Source organism: Paroedura picta, chromosome 5 (assembly GCF_049243985.1).
Source record: "Paroedura picta isolate Pp20150507F chromosome 5, Ppicta_v3.0, whole genome shotgun sequence".
Classification (NCBI taxonomy): Eukaryota; Metazoa; Chordata; class Lepidosauria; order Squamata; family Gekkonidae; genus Paroedura; species Paroedura picta.
The window spans coordinates 64,284,322-64,306,312 of NC_135373.1; the positions used below are offsets into that span (position 1 = coordinate 64,284,322).

Sequence of the window (21,991 nt, forward strand, 5' to 3'; positions counted from 1 at the left end):
AGCACCTTAAATACTAACAATTTGCGATAGGGTATGAGTCACAAATTTTGTTAGTCTTTTGTTAGTGCTGCTGGACTCTTGCTGTTTTCTGCTGCTGCAGACAGACTGACATGGCAGCCCATCTTGATATTTGTGTTTATAGCAGCCCTGTGACATAGATTGACAGACTGCAGTGATCTAAGCTTAGGCCACTTAGTGAGGTTGATAGCCATCTCAGAATGTGAACATGGGACTTTCCAGTCCTTATCAGCCTGGTGGCTGCACCATACTGGTTGTATCCTTGTGCTTTTGAAACAATCTTCATTCAGAGGTTCAATTTAATTAAGGTATGACTTGGGGAGGCTTCTTGCATTTATCAGACATTTTGTTTTTACATCGATTGGATTTTTTATGCCTTATGTGGGCAGAGTGCAACTATTAAATGTCAATCCTTTGTTATTCACATCAGATTTATTGGCCTTTTGGCTAAGATAAAGTGTGTATGTGAGGGAGTGAGTAGGGCATTTATGATCATTTTTTTAAAAAATCTATCAGAAAATTTCAGGGAATAAGTATGTTCTCATTCCCAACCTGGCAAAGTTTATTTTTCTTCCTGATGGATGGCTTTTATACAGTATTAAAGTTCTTTCTTTACACAATGCTTTTAGACTGTGCAATCCTAACCAGCGTTATATGCTTCTGAACCTACTGACTTCAAGGACTGAGAAGGGTATAATTCTGTTTATGATGGCAGCATCCATTATTTTTTATACCATTGGACCTACACCACTGTTGACATCTGTTGGCATGGCCAGCCTAGAGAGAACAATTTTCTAAAACTTTTGGTCTTTTCCCATCTCTTTTCCCAACATTTTATTACATTCATTTTCAGTTCATAGATGTACATAGACGCATGTCTTTTTGTTAAAATATTTGTAGCTGATGCAGATGCCTTAAAAATACTGCTGGAGATGAAGATGAAGAAGAGGCAGAAAAAGCCCAGCCTTCCGAGTACTGTGACAGAACTGGCCACGGAGGAGGGTTCTAAAGTGTATGTGGTTGGCACTGCCCACTTCAGTGATAGCAGCAAAAGAGATGTGGTGAAGGTAACTAGTTACAAGAAATGTATAGGCCTTTTCTAGTTATAACTGATATCCCCTCCCCCCCATGCACACACCAGTATTAGGCAATTAAGAATGTGATCCAAAAGATGTTTCCTGAAGAAAAACAATACTCCTCCCTCCCATCTGACATCACTGAGAGTAGTAAAGTCAGATCACTTTGAAAATCAATCTCAGGCTTTTCATCACAGTTTGGGAATAGTGGAGAAATAGCAAGTGTTTGCTATGGACTCTCGCCATTTTACTCTTTAACACTTGGGTGACATATCAGGAAACAGGCTAGTGCTTTAAATTTATGACCTTTATGATAAATTTATGAAATGTATGAACTTTATAACCAAGTATTGATGTTTAAATTGTCAGGTTGATACATAGAGAATTTACCATTCCCACATACAGAATACACAAGTGCTTTTTTAATACTCAAAACAAAGGAATTGCAACTGTGGTCGAGAGTCTGCATCACTGTTTCTAATTCCCAAGGGTGTGGTTGCCTTGGGGATATCCAAATCTGCACAGCCAGGCCAGCTACCATGGCCCCTTTGTGTGCTGAGGCCCAAAGGGCTCCCACTCCCCCAGATCTTCAGGTGGCTTCCCTTGACAAATGACATCAACATTTTCTTGTAGGGCAAGAACCTCATGCTCTATATGGAGGCAGATATCATGGTGTCCATTGTGGCTGCCACAGCAGTCCAAAATGGTGCCTTTGTTATGATGTCGAACAGATGCAGGGAGGAGCCAAGGCCAGCAGTAAGGAGTGGGAGGAAGGAGGGATCCCTTATGATTTGTGGCACTGGATTCTGTATACTTGCAGATTTACTCGAATTGTCTTAATCTGTGTTGAATGCTTTCTAATATTGTATGCAAGCTTGTGATGAAATTAGTCTCTTTTCAGACCATACAAGAGGTCCAGCCTGATGTGGTTGTGGTCGAGCTATGCCAGTACAGAGTTTCTATGTTAAAAATGGATGAGAGAACATTACTAAAGGAAGCCAAAGAAATCAATCTGGAGAAACTTCAGCAAGCTATAAAGCAGGTACAAGTTTTTCTGTGGCAAAATTATCTGTTTGTGTGCAGGCCAATTGAAAAATTTTTTTTTTGTCTCTTTAGAATCCTTGTGCAGCTGAGATGACAGTAAGCACATAGTGGTAGTGCTTGGCCGGGGGACGGAGGCTTATTTCTCAGTCTAAGGCCTGAACTAGATTATATGATCTCCCTGGGTACACTGTTGCCATTTTATCACTGGAATTCCCTCACTTTACAAATATTGCAAGCGCCTATCCTAGTCTGTATTGTGGGGGAGGTTCTCATCCCCCAAGTTGTTTCAAGAGCCAAAACTCAAAGTAGCTCAGATACGGTAGCCATTCCACTGGTCAAATAATGGCAGTGGAGTGCTGTAGAAGGGCGACATATTAATGCAATAAATAATAATAGCGTGGTCCTCGGTATTTTCATTCATAGAAGCACATGGAAAATAGCGTTACACAGAAATCAAGTGACAGGGCTAAATTCTAACTGTAGGCTCACAGAATTGTTGCTAGCTTGGCCCACATGATGTTGGGAATTGCCAAATTGTAACCATTCTTCTCTTGGATTTTTCTGTTTGTGTGATTTGGATAGATAGAAGCAGGGCTGAAGAGAATTGCACATATTGCACTTAGCATCAGTATAGGAGATGGTATGCTGGTTCAAGTGTAGAGAAGGATTTGGGAGACCCATGTTTGAATCCCCACTCTGCTCCGGAAGCTCACTGAGTGATCTTGGGCCAGTTATACCCACTCAGGCTAACCTACCTCACAGTATGAAATCAGTAAAATAGAGAAGGGGGGGAATGTTGTGAGGAATATTGGGTGCACATGAGGAAGAAAGTGGAGGGACTGCAGTAGTGTAGTTAATAGTGTGCCCTTTACACTTTTGCTACCATCTTTGTTACCATCCTATTTTTTTCCTGGATATTCTGAATTCCAAATCCAAAACCCATAGAGGCAGTTGTTCATTGATGACTTTGTTCACTGTGTTCTCTTTGTTGCTCTCCAGCATAGACCTTGGGGTGAAGTCCTGTGAAGAGCTAATAAATAAATAACACTGGTGTGATTCCCTTGAAAAATTGTCCAGTGGCTTTTGGGAGAGGTAGAGAGGTGCACAGACTTACTTTTCCTAACTTCCCTCACCTGGCCTATTGGGCAAGGGTGAAATCAGCGAAACAAAGATCTCCAAGAGAATTGGTAGCAGGAAGTTTTTGGTTTGGGATAGAAAGAGGACATGCAGTACTATGCTTTTCTCCAATATCATAAAATGCAGGTATAAGAAAGCAATCTAGTGTGGGGAAGGGTCATCTGTCACTGACAGAGCACATGCAAAAAGTTGCAGGGTCAGTTCCTGGCATCTTCAGGGAAAGCATCACAAACTAAAGGGTGGGGAAAGATTCTGGAGAGTTCAATCAGTTGGAATTAACATTACAGTGAACCAACAGTCTGACTAAGTATAAGGCATGGGGAAATAAGTGTTTTTAACTGTGTGGCAGGTTTTTCCCCTTTTACAGAGCTCTCATGCTCTACCCTTCAAAGGAGCAGAGAGCCTTTATATGCCCCACTGAGCTCTTTGGAGGAACTATGTTTTAGAAGAACTAAACAAGTATTAGTGGGTAGAGGTGCTTCAGTCATTTTTATTTCAATAATTAGTGTTTCAGTAACAAAGCTAGGCACTCTGATCTATTTTTCTCCAAGAGAACCCCCTGTCATATCAATTGGACTGTTCTATACCAGTGCTAGCACAAGAAAGGTGCAAAAGAAACATACACAATGTGCTGTCAAGGGCCATAGAGTGATCACAGGTGCCTCTTTGGCTGAAATAATGGCTAAGAGAAATCAGAAACTTGAAGTGTGAAAGGCCCAAAGGAAGCCATTAAAGCTGCCAAGGAAGCAAAAGAGGCTAAACAGGCGACCAAGAAGGCAGTACCTTCCACAACAAAGGCACCTTCAAAGGCTGCGCCAAAGCAGAAGATTGTAAAGCCAGTGAAAGTTTCTGCTCCTCATTTTGGTGGAAAACGCTAACTTGTCAGAGTGTTTTGGTTATGTGAAATAAATATTTTCCTTGTAAAAGAAAAAAAAAGCATTTGTATGTTTTCATGCACTTTGATTCCAAAACCGACACCCTGAATAAGTCATGCTATTTACTCTTTCATATCTGGGCAGGATAGGAAAATGAGCATTTTAATTGGGTGGACTTAGTACTATTTTTTTTCTTTCCCAAACATGGATTTTATTTTATACAGTCACTACATCAAGCTGCAAAGAAGAGAACCAGTCCAGAATAGCAAAGCTCAGTGACAGCACCCTTTACAAATCACAGCTCCTAGGCTTCAAGGTGAAAGCTCCTGAAGATAGGCTCCTGAAGAAGTCTTCTAATTAGCATCAAATCGCAGGCCTTGTCTGGAAGTCGGCTTCCTAAGCTCCTTCCTTAGCAGGTTTCCAAAAGGCTTTTAAGCAACCGTCTTGTACTGTTGTGGTTGAAATAATACAAAGCATATTGGGCAATAAATTAGCTTGAAAGGCAGTTTTGCCAGAATACTTGATGTTTCTGCGCTACTGTTAATAGCACCATATATATATCTACTGTTTTTTGTGAGCTATACAGATTAAGCACTCTACTTTCTGAAAATGTTTCTCTTTAGAATGGCCTCATGTCTGGATTAATGCAAATGTTGCTGTTGAAAGTGTCGGCACACATCACGGAACAGCTGGGAATGGCTCCTGGAGGAGAGTTCAGGGAGGCTTTCAAAGAGGTGAGACTGTTCAGAAACAAAAAAGGCCATGGGTGTGACTTCTTATGAGGTAAAATGCCGACCAAACTGCAGGGGGCTGTCACTAAAGATTATGGTGTGGAATTTTGGTTGGTTATATTATTTGTGTACCTCATTCAAACCTGAAACAACATTTGAAAAGCTGTTATCAGGAATCTAATATTCTTCTCGCTTCTGTGTTGATCTGCATTTTTTCAGCAAGAAAAGTCAACACAGATTTCAGTAAATAAGCTGAAATTTATATGATGGATTTTGTAGCTGAAGAATCAGGACAGCTTCTGTTTCATTTTATCCCATGCCTTAGCTACTAAATTAACACTTTTATTTAGCTGAGCCAGATAACTCTTTTTGCATTGGAGCATTCTAGTAGGTGATAAATTTTTAAAGAAACAGAGCCTTCAGATTTAATTTTGATATTAACAGTGCACCAGACATCCCAGCAAGTTTAAATCATAAAACATTTTTTTTCTAGTTCACACTGTTGCACAGGCTTTATGCTTGAAGAGAAATTATTCAAAAGAACCAATTCTAAAGTGTTTTAACATGATGTAATTAAAGTATGGTCAACTTATTGTCTGTGTAACAATAATTGCTAATGTGCTTCTTGTAGGCTGGCAAAGTACCTTTCTGCAAGTTTCATCTTGGTGACAGACCAATCCCAGTAACATTCAAGAGGGCCATCGCTGCACTTTCTTTCTGGCAAAAAGTCAAGCTTGCCTGGGGCCTTTGTTTCCTCTCAGATCCAATCAGGTAGGAATGTCTTGTCTCTCCAGCCTAAATGGCCAGCTCTTAGGGTTGGATGGTTAGATTTGTGTAATCTCTAAGCATGTGTATTTGATGCTACTTATAGCACCTGGTCTACAGCAGGATTCATTTCTTTATTGAAATGTGCATTTGAAATATTTGTATGTCTGCATTTTTCCCAGATGTCTTAGGTGGGGCAGCATGTCTGGCACAAAAAGAAATCAGAGTGCTATAATAACCAACCCCTATTTAAAGTACACATCTTTAGCATGATTTGCACAGTGTTCTTAAAGCCAGAGGTCAAAATGATGCAGTTTTATAATTTCCTGTGGATGCCAAAATACAGGCGGTGGATATGATAGAATCTTTTGGTAGTGCTACTGCAAAATTTACATGTGTACATTTTACAAAATCATTACTTAAGTGAAATTAACTCAGTGACTTGCATCCAAAGTGGCATGAGGGGGAAAAGGAGGTGGAATGGCACTGTCCTGCTGACAGTTCCCCCAAATGCTCTCTCTGGAGTCAGCAAACACCCAGGACTAGCAGGAGTTGTGCTGTGTGTGTGTGGGGGAGGGGGGCAGTGTTGACAAAAACACTACATTCCAAAGACTACAAGCATTTTAAGCATCTCTGGAACTATGTTAGCTAGGAATTTGCACTTTATTTTCATAAAGGAAAACCATGATCTGTAGTGCGATCTCCTGGCCTGCACAGAATGGCCTGCAACCTGTGTGTCTCTTCTTCTGCTAGTATCTAATCTAACATAGCCAAGTAATTCCATAATAGATTATGTATCTTCAGTTCTAGTATCTCCTTCCTTATCATCTTAAGACTTTTGCATGACTAATAGAGCTGAATGAATAGAATTTATTAAACAAAAATAATTTCTCCGCTATTATATTTGATGTCCTGTTTATGGATGGGTTGGGAACCAGTTGAAAGAAGGATTTGGTACTTGAGAATGCAGCGAAATCATGTGTTTTTACTTTTATAAGAAAAGCTCTGTTGATACCTAGCTTTATTAAATGTCATTGGGATGGTGAAAAGAGAGAGACTGAGCCGAATGTAAATGAAGCAAATGTCAGGGAGAAATTTGAATTCCAGTCGAGATAGCAAGCATTAACACCTTAAACTCCTAGGAGGGGAGGGGAGGGGAGGGAGGATGGACTTACCTTACAGAGAGGAGAATAATACAGGGACAAATGTGGTTCAAATATGTATATGTTGAGCTGAAAGAAGAAACAAAACTTGGGATTACAGCAATGCAATAATTTCTTGAGTGTAGTTCAGGGGCTGGAGCCGTGTTCTGGAATGAATGCCAATTCTCAGCGGTTTCTGGGCTGAAGAGTAGCATCCTGACTCTACCATACTCGTAGGAAATGCCACCATTCATCCCTCAGGAGTCTTTCACTGCCTCCCCAGTCTAACTCACCATTAATTCCTCACAACCCATACACTTACATGGGAGCCAACAAAACCCTTAAATGAAGCTCAGACAATTGCATGGGCCAAAATAGAAGTGAATAGCATCACTGGTTGGCATGCTATGCTGCAGTCAAGATGGCCTATGAAAAATGTGTTGTGCATCCCTTGACTGAACTGTAGTCCTATAAAACATTTCAGTTGTGAGGAAAGTGATGGTTGCACAGCATTTGGTAATAACAGATGGGTTATCGGTTTTGATGACATCTTTAACCATTAATAGCTCAATCTGAGATCTTGTTGGTCTCTGAGATGCGACAGGGCTATATTCTAGCTCAGGGGTAGTCAAACTGCGGCCCTCCAGATGCCCATGGACTACAATTCCCAGGAGCCCCTGCCAGCGAATGCTGGCAGGGGGCTCCTGGGAATTGTAGTCCACGGACATCTGGAGGGCCGCAGTTTGACTACCCCTGGTCAAGAGGACCTGCTGACCAGGCCAGCAGGTGGAACAGCACAAGATCTGAGTTCACCTGTGAGGTTGAAGGCACTCTACTAGGGTTCGCTGGCAGGGGGCTCCTGGGAATTGTAGTCCATGGACATCTGGAGGGCCGCAGTTTGACTACCCCTGTTCTAGCTATTCTTATGCAGATCAATATGGCTACATTCTGAAATTGGCTTAACTAGCAAGCATCCTCTCTCACATTTCCTCACTAATATTTGCCAGTGTTTCCTTTGTATCTGTCAGAGTAGATTTTAAAAGTCCATCTCTATGGAGAATATATTTTTAAGTACAAGAAATGGTGCATCCTAACTGACCTGCAACCTAAAGGTCTTTGCCACCTATTGGCAGTTTATATATTTTGCTACATCAGAAAAGAACCAAAGGACATATGCAGCCAGGAGAAAAGTAAACTTGAAATCTCTGAAATAAATCTATGCATTGAGATATGCAAAGGAAATGTTTCATTTAGAGAACATAAGTGTAGCAGAAGAGACTGCCCAAAGAATATTCTGGAAAGCTTTGCCTTGAGTCTAATGAAGACAGAAGACATTAATACCTTTCCACAAGTGGGTGAAGTGGCAGTTATTTTTTAGGAGTATGGTGGTACAATTCCATCCCACAGTTTGACATATCATGTCTAACAGTCTTCTGTGTGGTTTCTAATTTTGGTAATCCAAGTCCTATTGCATTGCTTATTAGATGTCTGATGCTGTTTGACTGTATTGCTTTATACTATATAATCTGCTTTGAACCTCAAAGGGAAAGGTGGGTTATAAAGCTCCAGGTAGCCATATTAGTCCAAAGAAATCCCCCAAACAAAAGCCACATCATACCTTGATTAATACTAAAATGCCACACAATAGCGTATAAGCTTTCAAGTTCTCCAGAACTTCTTTGTGATTGGATGTTTAAAAAAGCAATGAAAAAAGAGGCAGATGACAGTTTATTTCATTTCTACCCTGCATTTTTTCATTCCTCCTCTCCTCCATTTTATCCTCACAACAACACTGTGAAGAAAGTTAGATCGTGCATTCATGGCCAGCTCAAGATCACCCAGAAAGCTTGCATGGAAGAGCAAGGATTCAAACCTGGGTCTCCCAAATCCAACACCCTAACCACTACCCCTAGGAAGGCACCTTTAGCTTCTGGGCAGATGATGAGACAATGGCATCCTTCAATTTTAAGTGTAAAAATCAGTGCAGTGCATCCCAAAGAAGAAAAGCTAATGTATGTGGAGCCACACAGTCCACATGAGAAGAAAAGCTCATGTATGTGGAGCCACACAGTCCACATGAGGATCCATGTGATTGTAGTTTATATTTTTACCATTTGATGGTTAAGAAAATGTTCAATATGCTGCATAATTTATAGAGATCTTCCCTCGCACTTGCAGTAGCCTGTAGATACAGATGCAGGTTTACCTGTGAAAGATCTTCCTGTGTAAAGTCAGATTAGTTAGTGAAGCTGTGACTGTGCTATAGCATAAATAGCATAAGAGAGACATTTAAGTTCAAAATCTTGCGGCTGTGCAGTGTGAATACGGATAGTCTGATAGTCTTGTCACTTCTGCATGCAGTCTAAAATGACAGGAAATTGCAGAAAATATTGCCCCGTATTAGTTTCCTGAACACTAATCAGGGGTTGTGGTGTGACCCATCCAAAAGTCAAGGAAATATATTTCTCAAGGAGTGTAAATCAAAATCTAGAGAGGATGGAAATTTACTATGTTTCAGAAAATACTGCTCCAGGTGTGTGTTCTTTGAACAAAAGAATTAAGTTATATCCAGTATATCAAGTTTTGTAACAGCCCGAATGTCCCACACTAGCCTGAGCGCATCAGCATTTGGAAGCTAAGCAGGGTCAAGCACTGCTAGTACTTGAATGGGAGAGCATCAAGGAACTTTGCTATGAAGTGGCAAGCGACTTCTGCTTACCTCCTGCCGTGAATATGCCATGAGCGATTGCCAAGAGTCAGTTGCATATGTGAGTGAATGAACGCATAATGTACATAACCCAGAGGCAAAATGAAGAACAATATCCAGAGTTTCTTCCCTCAGAATTTTATAGGTAGTCAGTGAAGGCTCCAAGTGTATTTTTCTGAATGAGATCTGAACACAATGGAAAAATGGGCAAATGAGAACAAGATGCAATTTAATAAAGATAAGTGCAAAGTTCTGCATCTGGGTCAGAAAAATGAAAAGCATGCCTACTGGATGGGGGATACGCTTCTAGGTAACACTGTGTGTGAACGAGACCTTGGGGTACTTGTGGATTGTAAACTAAACATGAGCAGGCAGTGTGATGCAGCGGTAAAAAAGGCAAATGCCATTTTGGGCTGTATCAACAGGGACATCACATCAAAATCACAAGATGTCATAGTCCCATTGTATACGGCACTGGTCAGACCACACTTGGAGTACTGTGTGCAGTTCTGGAGGCCTCACTTCAAGAAGGACGTAGATAAAATTGAAAGGGTACAGAGGAGAGCGACGAGCATGATCTGGGGCCAAGGGACCAAGCCCTATGAAGATAGGTTGAGGGACTTGGGAATGTTCAGCCTAGAGAAAAGGAGGTTGAGAGGGAACATGATAGCCCTCTTTAAGTATTTGAAAGGTTGTCATTTGGAGGAGGGCAGGATGCTGTTCCCATTGGCTGCAGAGGAAAGGATACGCAGTAATGGGTTTAAACTACAAGTACAACGATATAGGCTAGATATCAGGAAAAAAAATTTCACAGTCAGAGTAGTTCAGCAGTGGAATAGGCTGCCTAAGGAGGTGGTGAGCTCCCCCTCACTGGCAGTCTTCAAGCAAAGGTTGGATACACACTTTTCTTGGATGCTTTAGGATGCTTTTGGCTGATCCTGCGTTGAGCAGGGGGTTGGACTAGATGGCCTGTATGGCCCCTTCCAACTCTATGATTCTGTGATTCTAAGGCCTCCTTATTTGCTGAAGGGCTGCAGCTAGATTAAATATTTTTGCTGTCTCCCTTCACTATCTCTGCTAGCAGCGGTCTCTGTGTAGTTCTTCCTCTCAGCCCCAGATTCTTTTCCTGAATTCTTTCCCTGCTCTGACTCTTCTCCACAGTCAGCATGGATCTGCCAAAGAATCATAGTATGAGGTTAAAAGTGTCTCACTTCATAAGTCTCTAAGTATTACATTGTTCTGCCACCAACCACATACAGCAGTCAGGTTTGTCATCTTGGTGATTCAGAACTGGATGTGACTGGTGATGGTAAGTGTACAAATATATATACATGATGAAGGGGAATGTGAGAGTGAACATTAAGACCCCTGTTTTCTGGTTCATTTCTTCCTACAGCTCTTGAGCATAAGTGATTTCTGCTCAAAGTAGACTTCATCCTCTTTTTACAAAAACAAAGTTTTATGCTTCAATAATGACTGGGTACCGTATGTTCTGTACAGAAGATAAGCGAGTACGGTACATCTTGACACTAGCCCTCAGCACTGAACAAAGCCAGAACACTGTCAGCCAATTTAGTAGAATAACATTTAAATGAAACCCCATTGCTTAGTTAAAGAAGTGTGCATCTTATTCTTGAATTATATCAACTGCAAGACATCTGTAACAGGCAAGCAAGGCTAAGCCTCCCCCCCTGGAGGTGGCGTGATATAATTAGAATGTGTTTTCAGTGTTTTTACGCATCCTTCCATCCTACTCACTCTCAGGCTGACAGCTCATTCATTTATTTTTCTTGTGTGTTAGGCAGAAATGTCTGCCAAATAGGTTTCTTAGCTATTTTTCTGCAAGTGGGCAACTTTATTATCTTAAGAAATGAAAACAGAATTCCTTGGAAGGAGGAATTCTAGGCCTTTCTCCTATGCCACTATATCTAAAGAGTAGACCCAGACTTACTCCACCATGCTTCCTATTTAGTTACTTTATTCTAATATTTTATAGTATAAATTGGCAAAAGTATTGGGGGAGGGGCTGTAGAAAGGCATATGACAAATTCAGCAAACCATTTGTTTATTTTTACAGCTTGTCTTTGTAAATATCCCCTTTCATGGTTAAGGAATACTTTATTTCCTAGAACTAAGAGATCTCATTTGTTATAGTAAGCTAACTTTAACGGTAGGATGAGGAACGGGGAAGAGTCGAAGAGCTAACTTTTCATGTGATGCCGTGTCATGAGGGTAAAAAGTATGTAAATAAGTATGAAAATAAGAATCTCTTTTATACCTGGGTGTTGTAGTATTGAGAGCCAGTTATAGAGAACTGTGGACATGGAGATTCTTTGTTTCAGTAAAGACGACGTGGAGAAGTGTAAACAAAAGGATTTGCTGGAGCAAATGATGGCAGAAATGATTGGGGAATTTCCTGATCTTCATCGTACAATTGTCTCAGAAAGAGACATTTACTTGACTTACATGCTGAAGCAAGCAGCCAAGCGAACGGAACTACCTCGTGCTTCTGAAGGTATGTAAAAATGTACAGAGAGATGTTGTCAGGGTCCGCCGGGTCTTTGCCACGCTTCGGGTCCGCCACGTTGTTCGGTGAGGGAGACCCGGGACTAGAAGGCTTTATCTGTAGGAAACAGCATCTCAGAATGGAGTCGGTATTCTCTCTCCCGCTCCTGGGTTCAGGGTAGTTCTTTCACTACGCCTCCAACCCCATCTCCTCATTGACGCTTCCTTAAGTAGCCTCTCTAGCCCCTGTCTCCACCCTCCGGGCTTCTCAGGTGGACCTCGCCCTTCCGGGACTCCGCGTCTCTCCGCCACCGCCCCGGGTTTCTCCCTTGCTCTCCCCGCTTGTACTGACTGCCCCTGTGCTACCGTTTCCCCCACCCCTGGCGAACTGATTTCAGCTGTTTGTTCAGGAAACAGCTTCAGCAGATCAACCTGAGTGATTCAGTATTTCAAAAGTAATCCCTTAGCTAGCAATTTTGGATGACGTCCAGAGGTTGGTGGGGATTTGAATGGAGCCACTGTGGTATAGTGGTTAAAAGTGGTGGACTCTGATCTGGAGAACTGAGTTTGATTTTCCCCACTATTCCACATGGAAGTCTTCCAGGTGACCTTAGGCCAGTCGCAGTTCTCTCAAAATTTTCTCAGCCCCACCTACTTCTCAAGTTTTGGGGAGAGGAAAAGAAGCCTATCATAAGCTGCTTTGAGACTCCTTATCAAGTACTGCCTCTGAATCCAGCTCCTCCAGATTCATTTCCACGTCTCTGAAATAGGACATCTGTTTCTACAAGCTATTTAAGGGTATGAGAACTGTAAATAACACTGTGCATTATAGGTACCGCAAAATGTGTGTTAACAGGAATTCAAAAAATGTATATATTTTCCTGAAGTGGGGGAGGATAGTCTTATTTGACCTCCCCAGCTCTACTTCCTTTCTCCCTTGCCACCACCTTATCTTCCTTCTGATGGTGGCATTGCACCATTGCAAGTACACATTTTATTTTATGTTATATATTCATAGTCTGCCTTTCTCACTGGGACTCAAGGCAGATTACACAGAGTGACTCAATACAATCAACATTGTGGGACATTTAGTAAACAATGAAATAAGATTTGAATTGAAGGACCAACCAGAATTACACAACAGGAATCAACCCACAGCAAACTATACACAGAATTTAAGAGCACAGTCCCCAATAATTTATCCAAGTAACAATCTGTCAGATTTTAATCACTCCAATATGTGGTTCTGTCCTCTTCCATTTCAGCCTCATGAAAAATCATGGGAGAACAGTCAAGTGGTTTCTGTTGTCACATAAAACAGTCTTGAATTAAAGCTAGTCCTAAGTGCCCACTGTATCCCCCCATAGCTTTTGTGAGTGTCCTGACAGCTGAGCCGAGGTAGAGTTTCATAATGAAATGGGCTGTTGCTGAAAAAAACCTGTTTGTTCAGTAAAATTTTGCATGAAGTTTTGTTTGCTTGGGTATCACGGATGTACTGTCAGTCCTGGATAGGCACTGTTATAATTTAGATGAAAACTATCTTTAAACCTCCCCCCCGCTCCGGAGGAGCGGGAGGAATAAAGGAGTAAAGGCAAGTGGGGAGGAGTTAGGGCGGGCCCTGTCCGTGATAAAAACTCGGAGGGCCCAATCAGGAGCCGCGAAGCGGCTCCTGATTGGGCCCTCCAAGTTTCACTCGGGGACCAAGCAGCCAATGTGGAGCCGCGCAAAGGCTGGTTGGCCCAGCCTTGCCTTGCCCAGCCGGAGAGTCACCGCTCAGAAGAAGAAACCTTCCCCAGCGGTAAGTCCTCAGGGCGGCTTCCCCTCGCCCACAGAGCCTTCTGCTGGGCCCTGGGGCAGCCTCGCCTGCCCTTGGCCCCGCCAGAAGGCCACAAAGCCCACTCCCGCTGTCCCGAGCCTTCTGCCGGTCCCTGGGGCAGCCGAGACTGCTCCTCGGCCCGGCAGTAGGCCTCAAAGCCTGCCGCCGCCTTCCCGAGCCTTCTACCGGGACTGCTCCTCAGCCTGGCAGTAGGCCGCAGAGCCCACCGCCCCCGTCCGGAGCCTTCTGCCGGGCCCTGGGGCAGCCGAGACTGCTCCTCGGCCCGGCAGTAGGCCTCAAAGCCTGCTGCCGCCTTCCCGAGCTTTCTGCTGGGCCTGGAGCAGCCGGGACTGCTCCTCGGCCTGGCAGTAGGCCGCAGAGCCCACCGCCCCCGTCCGGAGCCCTCTGCCGGGCCCTGGGGCAGCCGAGACTGCTCCTCGGCCCGGCAGTTGGCCTCAAAGCCTGCCGCCACCTTCCCGAGCCTTCTGCCGGGCCCTGGGGCAGCCGAGACTGCTCCTCGGCCCGGCAGTAGGCCTCAAAGCCTGCCGCCGCCTTCCCGAGCCTTCTGCCGGGCCCTGGGGCAGCCGAGCCTGCCCCTGGCCCCAGTAGAAGGTCCCAAGGCCACCTACCTTCCTCTGTTCTTCCCTTCTTCCCAGCATTTCCTTTGTTCTTCCCTTCCTCCCAGCATTCCCTTTGTCCTTCCCTTCCTCCCAGCCTCTTTCTGGCTACCTGTTTCTCTCCCTCTTCTTCTGTCTCTATCTTCCTCCCTTTCTTTCTGTCTTTCTGTCTCTCTTTCTCCTTTTCCTCCTTCCTTTGCCCCAGCCCTTCACCCACCCATCATGCTAGGGCCCGCTGTATTTTGGCCACAGCGGGCTTAATATCTAGTTAAAACATATAAGTAAAGATTACGTGGTTGAGGTAAGGAATCAATGACAATGATCTTCCAGAGCAACAAAGAACTTTGACCGTTCTGCTACAATTAATTAGATTTAAAGTAGGAAGAATAAGTTAGTAGAGAAATATTTGGGTGAATAGTTTTGAGTCTAGCCTGCCATAAATGAACATATTTGTAGATTAGATCTTTGTCACCTTCCCATTCAGCCCCCTACCCAGCTTCTCCTAAAGGTTGGGAAAGCCCAAGGTATGAATGGGATATAATACAGGAGCTGCAGTGGCAATGGGGAATTAATAGAATCCCCTCTCCATTATTACTATTCCACATTGCCTTTGAAAAATGGAATGCACAGAACTATATGTCATTTCTGCAGATTCCTACTGCCATTCCCTGCTCTAACACTGGATCAACATACCCAAGCGTCCCCTGAACCTCAACATCCTTGGGGGATGTCTGAGGAAACTGCAGTGGAAAGCAGATAATACTCCTTGTACAAACTTTGCTCCATTCACCATTGGCTGGATCTAAACCATGAACATTTACATGCTAGCAATAGTGTAATGAATAGAATCCTTTTTTGTTTTCTGTTGGTTTTAGCTGAACCTAGACGAAGTGTCCCATCAGTTGTAGTTGGAGTAGTCGGCATGGGTCACGTCCCTGGGATTGAAAAGAACTGGAATACTCACTTGAACATCCAGGAAATAATGAGGTAATTCTCTCTCTGGTAGGTTGTGTCATTTTATTTGTTAGTTACCATTACCATATCTGTAGTTAGTTGATGAGGGGCAGGAGAGGGAAAGCCAATGAATGGGTATACTTATAGACTACTAATTACATTAAACATGACGCAGGTTGAATTTCCAGAATGATTTGGCTGATTAAAGAAAATGACCTTTATTGAAAGGGGGAGGGGGTTACTGAGGCTTTGAGGGTATCATGTTGATTCCGAGGCACAACAGATTACTGTAAACAAAGACGTTTTTGGCTACTGGTTTATTTAGCCAACACTGATGCTTGAAGTTCAAAATAACTATTTCCTTTCATCAGTTGTAAATAAACATTAGGGATTGGTTGCTTATGCCCCCCGCAGGGTTCTTCGCTCTGTGGGTATGAACTTACTAGTAGTCCCGGGCCTTCAGGACACTTGTCTGGCCTCAACTCGGGCCAGGGCCTTTTCAGTCCTGGCCCCAACCTGGTGGAATGAGCTCCTGGAAGAGCCAAGGGCCCTGTCGGAGTTGTCAACTTTCTGGAGGGCCTGCAAGACGGAGCTCTTCCGCCAGGCATACGGTTGAGGCCAGGGTGGGGCCCGCTGTTCAATCTGAGATCCCCCTTGTCCTTCTGTCCATCTGTTAATAAATAGATCTGTGTCCCCACTCTCACCAGTAAGACAGTCAGAAGGCTGGCCTTGCTGGTCGAGAGAGTGAGTTTAGTTAGTTTTTTCGCTTACCATCTTGTCACCTTTAGTAATTTTAATTACGGGTTTTTTATGGGTTTTATTGTGCTTTTATTCTTTTATTGTGTGAACCGCCGTGAGCCCAATCAGGAACGGTGGTATATAAAAGAATGGAAGTGATGCGGGCCACTGATTTAATGGAAACTTGAAGAAAAACTCATGTACTACAGTAATGTGTGAAATGTAGACATTGTGTCATAAATAGATACAGTGAAATAAACTGATACATTCAGTGTTAATTTATATTATCATGAACCTGGAATCCTCTTCTACAAGATGTAAAATGAGTTGAGAAATTTCTTAATAAAAACAAATCCAAAGCTGTTTGTTAGAACCATGTAGGGTACATCAGGACACTTCATAAAATAAGAGCATTGCTAAGAACAAGTTTTGCCTGCTAAAATCCCTTCCCACAGAACACAGGTTTTTTATCTTTAAAGGAAGTTTAGTACAAGGCTTTTACACCTAGCTGCCAACAGGCAGTTAAGACCATTTGGTCTGAATCATAATATGCAGACCTATAGAGAGAGAGAGCTGTGAAGGATAGAGCCAATTACCCCAGCAGAGCCAGACTCCAGCTGTGCCAAAGCAAAACAACCTGGGAATGGGGGGGGGGGGGTTTGCGTGTGTGTGGATGGGAGCTAAAGTGTAAACAGAATCAGTTGCATGCATATAGCCTAGCCAAGGTTAGAAAGTGCCAAACAGCTATCAATTTCAGTTGCTCTTTCAATTGGGAGTTCCACAGCAGCTTCCACCCCTGGACATTCTGACTTCCTGGAAACTTGTATAAATGTCCACAGGATTTCAAAACTGGAATTGTTACAGTAACTTGAACTAATCATGTGAGATACTAGTAAATATTATGCCCATTCAGATCTTCTGATCCATACATGATACGTGATGATAACTGAAAGTGATTACTAGACTTGATTAGTGAAATAAGTAACTGGACAGAATGGAGGGAAAAGGACCATAGCTTTGAGCTTACTTCATCAAGATTTTCAACAGCACCAGTATTAATGGAATAATATATTTGTCAGTAGATGGGAATTGTTGTATTGTATATAATGGATTTAACACCAACATTATAAAGTTAATTTCTGCTATTACTGTGTTTTTTGATGTAAGCGACGGGTGTTATTTCTTCCAGTCTGGTTGGCTGATAGTTACAAACTGGAGGTCCTGCCTATTGCTAAGCATTATTGCTGGCGAAGTAGATCTTAGCCTAAGTGACATCAGTGGGTGGATGCAGTTGGAAACATGAAATACCTGACTGGAATGGGGAAGGATATTTGATTCCGCCATCAGTGGGATTGTTAATATTGTTGTGGCTATTGGATTTTTAACTTGGAAGGGATTTTACTGGAATTGTATTGTTACATTTTATTCTGTTTTATCTTGTTGTAAGCCGTCTTGAGTCTACTTTGACGGGAGAAGCAGCGTAGAAATTAAATTATAAATATAAATAAATAAACTATTCCCCCCCCTCATTTTCACAGTGTGCCTCCTCCATCAACTGCAAGTAAGATCCTCAAGTTCGTCATAAAGACTTCAGTATTTGGACTGATGGGCTATGGCTGCTACAGGATAGGACAAAGGACAGTGCAGTTTATTCTCTCCATGCCTGTGGCACAGAGCTATCTTCAGAAACTGGCAGACACAACCCCCCGGCAGTGAATCGGGATCCTCTCTACAAGGAGTTGGGGCAAAGAACGGCATGCATTAAAGTAGGATGGAAAAGAACAGTGAAGGGTTTCCACCCCAGTGTCTCATCTGATACCAAGTTACAGTGTAACCAAATGGACTGATGTTAAATGCTGAATGCGGCACAGGCCTAAACGAAAAAGCAGTCACCCACCACCGTGATAAAATGTGCAGCATAAAAGTAGTAGAGGCTACTGTAAGGTACCTGATACGTGTTCACAGACACATATCATTATGTCTAAATGTCATATTTATAAATATGATTACAGTATGCAGATAATATCGGGTCTGATATCAGACACAATCCACTGGGAACTTCCTGTACGCAAGTGCCATTGAAATGACAAAGACCTATGCAAAAATGCAGCAGTCCATTTCAGTGAGCCTGCTGGTGGATTGTGACCTTTGTTCTGTTCCGTCCCCTGCCACCCAGGAGCAGAACAACATACAATATGGTTAGTTGTGTCCCTGCTGGGAAGCACAGGGGCCCATAAGATATGTGTGTTTTCAGTATAAATCATATCAAGCTATCCTTTTTGGTGCTAAGCACCTATATAGGTATTTGGAAAGATTTCTTCTTACAAGAAGACTTTTATACTTTGTCGGGCTTTTTAAAAAAACATCAACAACAAACTGAATACAGAAGCTTTTGAAAAAAAAAATTAGAAATACATTGTTGATAAACCTCCAAAAGCATTGAGAAGTCTTATGGAATAAAATTGTGTGTAATTGCCATCATCCAACTCCTTTAAAATTCAATCCATTTCAGTCGGGAGCTTAAACATGTGTTTGGCTGCTTCCTCACAAAGGTTTTGTCCCCAGTTTGGCATTCAAATTGGAGTGGTGGGTTTTTGGGGGGCGAGGATTGTTTGTTTGGATTCCCCATGCAGAAGCACCTACTTTTCATGTTCCCCCTTTTTGCAGTACTCTTTCCCAAATCTGCTTTGGGATTGTCTTTTGGGAAAGGTTGCCATCGGATCATATTGGCATGCTTCATGGATGGGAAGGTTGTGTTTTGGTAGGACCTGACCACATCTGCACCATCTTTCTTTCCTCGGTCCCCATCCTCAGCAGCCAGCATTTTCCCCACTACCAGAGAGCATTTTCAGGTTGTTTGTATAAATAAGCAGCTGGAAATGCTGTACCACTATCTGAATTTCCCAGCTTTGATCTAAATTTGAAAAATCAATAGCTCTTTCCATAGAAGAGATATGCCTTTTTAGTCGTATCTCCCAGTGAAAGGAGCTGGAGACTTTTTTGCTTAAATGAGATCTGTGTATTTAGGAACTAGTAGACAGATCATTGTAATACCAAAACTATATTTCAGCTGCTGATTTTTAGACAGCCTTGGAGGAAAGCAGCTGAAGGGACCTGAGGCAAAGTGAGTGCTTCATAGCTGCCATGGAGAAACAGCTCAAAAGAGGATTTTAAGGTGCTTAACTTTGGTAGGATTGTTCTTTTTGGGTTTTTTTCCCCTTTCAAGAAAGATATTCCACTGCAGACTTTATTTTTTAGTTGCAGTTGGATAACTTGTGATGTTTACAGAATGCACAGTTCTCTGGACTGAATAATTATATTCCTGGTATTAAGCCAAATCCTGTAGGCATGAATTTCAGTACTGCAAAATTGTTGAGACTAGATCTCCCATGCAATTGCATCCCTTCCTTGAAAAACTTATAATGAATCTGGAACTAATCTCTGTAGCATTTCCCCTTCATTTTCTGGATGCCATGTAAGTTCCAGCAGAATGTAATAAAAAACTGGTTTAAAAAATCAATGGAAATGTTAGTTCAACTGTTTAACAAGTAAATTAGAATCTGTATTTTGTTTTTGTTTTTTAAACTGCCTGAACTTTGTTTCTGAAAATTTTGGGGTTCTTTCATCTTTTTAGCTGCTTTTACATATTTTTTGGATGTTTAGATGCCCTTAAATTGCCTTGAGTGTATGTTATATATTGCTAAACCATGAGAACAATTTTATAATTGTCAAAATCACTGAATCCATCCTTTGAAAGGTTGTTATGGAGGGTTTTTCAATTCACTGCTCCTCAGCTACTGAGAAAATCATTTTGGAGTTGAGTCCTTTTCCCCCCTTTTTATTTGGAAGGCAGCGGGAGGGCACAGAAGGGGAAAGCTGGTATTGGTGAGATCCACAATTCGAGTACACATACAGAAAATTCAAACATAAACCCACATTTCCAAAGTCATCCTATGAGCAATTAATACTATTGCAGTTTAAAAACATGTTTGAGTGCAATCCAGGATGCAATAGGTAAGTGCATTTAAGTCCCATTGAGATCAAGCCCACCTAAATTAAATTTATAATAAATTGTGTTGGGGTTTTTATTTGACTTTAATTTACAAACTTGATTTCTTACTGATCATGCTGTAGCCACAGTGCTATAGGGAACTCTCATTTTATCATTTGAATGGGGTATATGTCAGAGTCCAAGTACTTACTTTTTAGTTAAAAGACTGATATAAGTACAGAAGCTAAACTGAGCATGGCCTTTTAAACTAAGAAAGTAAATGCTGACAAAAGGATAGATGACACATAAATCAAGAGAATATCCAAAGAAGTAAAGCTTAATATGATTTTACTGACAATTATTTTGAAGGGGGAAAGTGCTGGACGGTACAGTGTTAAGTCAATGTTTCACCAGCGGAGACTGTTTGAATTCTGAGAAATTCCTTTAAAAATTAACTTTTTTGAGGTTTTCATAAAAATGTTTAGGATGAAACAATTTCTTTTTAAAATATCTATTTGATGGGATCTTAGGTAATCGGGTGGAAGGGCCGTCAGTCTGTTGAGTCTTATCAAGCTATGTTAAAAACCTGCTACATCTTTTGGGGGGCTTCCCGCCCACATCTTCAATACTAAATATTTAGTCTGAAGTATTCATTCTCAGGTAAAATTTTGTAAACTATGAAAAACAATGTACATTGCAGACATGTGAGCCTTACATTTAAATGGACTCCTGTTAAAATAAGATACTTGAGGTACACTATGCTTTTTATGTATTTCAACATGCCAAAAAACAAGAATAAAATTACTATCTGGAAGCTGACAATTAATCTTTATCCATTTTGGGCGTGTATGTGTGTGTGCGTGTGTGTGGGGGTGGTGTTCTAAAGAAGATGTATCAAAAGAACTTTTGGCAATTACAGAGAATACACAGAAGCATGTACCATTAGAACAGCCTTTCTCAACTTTTTTACCATTGAGAAACCCCTGAAACATTCTTCAGGTTTCAAGAACCCCCCAGAAGTAGCACAACTGTGCAAAATATGGTTGAGAAGCATAGCTCTGTACACACCCACCCGTGGCCTCTCCCTTCCCACCCCCTCCAGGCCATCATTGGCCATTTGGGGAGGGGTGGGTGGGTCAATATGACCATATAGGGTAACATCCATATAGGGTAACACCCAGCCCAGTCTGGCTGCCAGTCTGCTCCTGACCACCAAAGGGAGAGGAGGTCAGTAGGGCTGCCAAGGGGGATGAGAACAGAGGCTGTGCCAGCCCTTTTCACCCCAAGGCTGTCCTAACTGTCAAGTCCAACTGCAAATTGCCTCAGAACCCTGACAGAGCTGGCAGGAGGCTGCAGAGTGCTCCCCCCCCCTTGAGGCCTGCTGCGAAGGAACCTCTGACAGGCCCTGACTGAGGGGAGGGAGGCCTTTCCAAGAGCAACGCAGGGGAGCCTGAGGGCTTTCCTTTTGAGAGGGGGTCTGTGAGTCTGGAAAGTGCAGGAAGATCTAAATAAATATTTACAGTCTAAAACTGTAAATAGAGAACAAGTAAATGTCTGGAGACACATGGTAACTGAATTACTTATTGGCCTGGCAAATAACGGCCTGGTAAATAAAAAATAGTATAAAAACCTTATTAAGGTCAAGACTGCTGTGCACAGAGAGTCTTCCTCTTAGGGTTGCCAGCTTCCATGTGAAACTCTCTACCCCACCTCCCTCATGGGGAGTCTGCTATGAGGATAGAAAGGGAAGACGATTGGAAAGTGCTTTGAGATACCTGAGGCCTGCTGGGTCACTGTGGCCCATTCCCAATTCTCTCAGATCTCTCACAACCCCACATACCTCACAGGTTGACTATTGTTGAGAGACAAATGGAA

General features: G+C 42.4%; 1 protein-coding gene and 1 long non-coding RNA gene across 4 annotated transcripts in view; one reads left to right on the forward strand and one right to left on the reverse strand.

Annotated features, from left to right (window-relative positions):
• Nucleotides 1-20,938, forward strand: part of TRABD (TraB domain containing) — a 35,741-nt gene extending 14,803 nt beyond the window's left edge. For 2 of the 3 annotated variants that reach the window (XM_077338297.1, XM_077338298.1), the window contains exons 4-10: nt 919-1,085; nt 1,996-2,136; nt 4,774-4,884; nt 5,513-5,652; nt 11,838-12,010; nt 15,309-15,420; nt 17,664-20,938. In XM_077338297.1, coding sequence (XP_077194412.1) covers nt 919-1,085; nt 1,996-2,136; nt 4,774-4,884; nt 5,513-5,652; nt 11,838-12,010; nt 15,309-15,420; nt 17,664-17,841 — 1,022 coding nt within the window. In that variant the 3' untranslated portion in view covers nt 17,842-20,938. Of the gene's footprint in view, nt 1-918; nt 1,086-1,995; nt 2,137-4,773; nt 4,885-5,512; nt 5,653-11,837; nt 12,011-15,308; nt 15,436-17,663 lie in introns of all 3 variants that reach the window. The other variant, XM_077338299.1, reaches the window with a different exon arrangement.
• Nucleotides 4,336-6,879, reverse strand: LOC143837880 (uncharacterized). Its single transcript, XR_013231134.1, has 2 exons — nt 6,822-6,879; nt 4,336-4,599 (listed from the first exon to the last, which is right to left on the reverse strand). It is a non-coding gene; the product is annotated as an uncharacterized LOC143837880 (long non-coding RNA).
• Nucleotides 20,939-21,991: the final 1,053 nt, after the last annotated feature.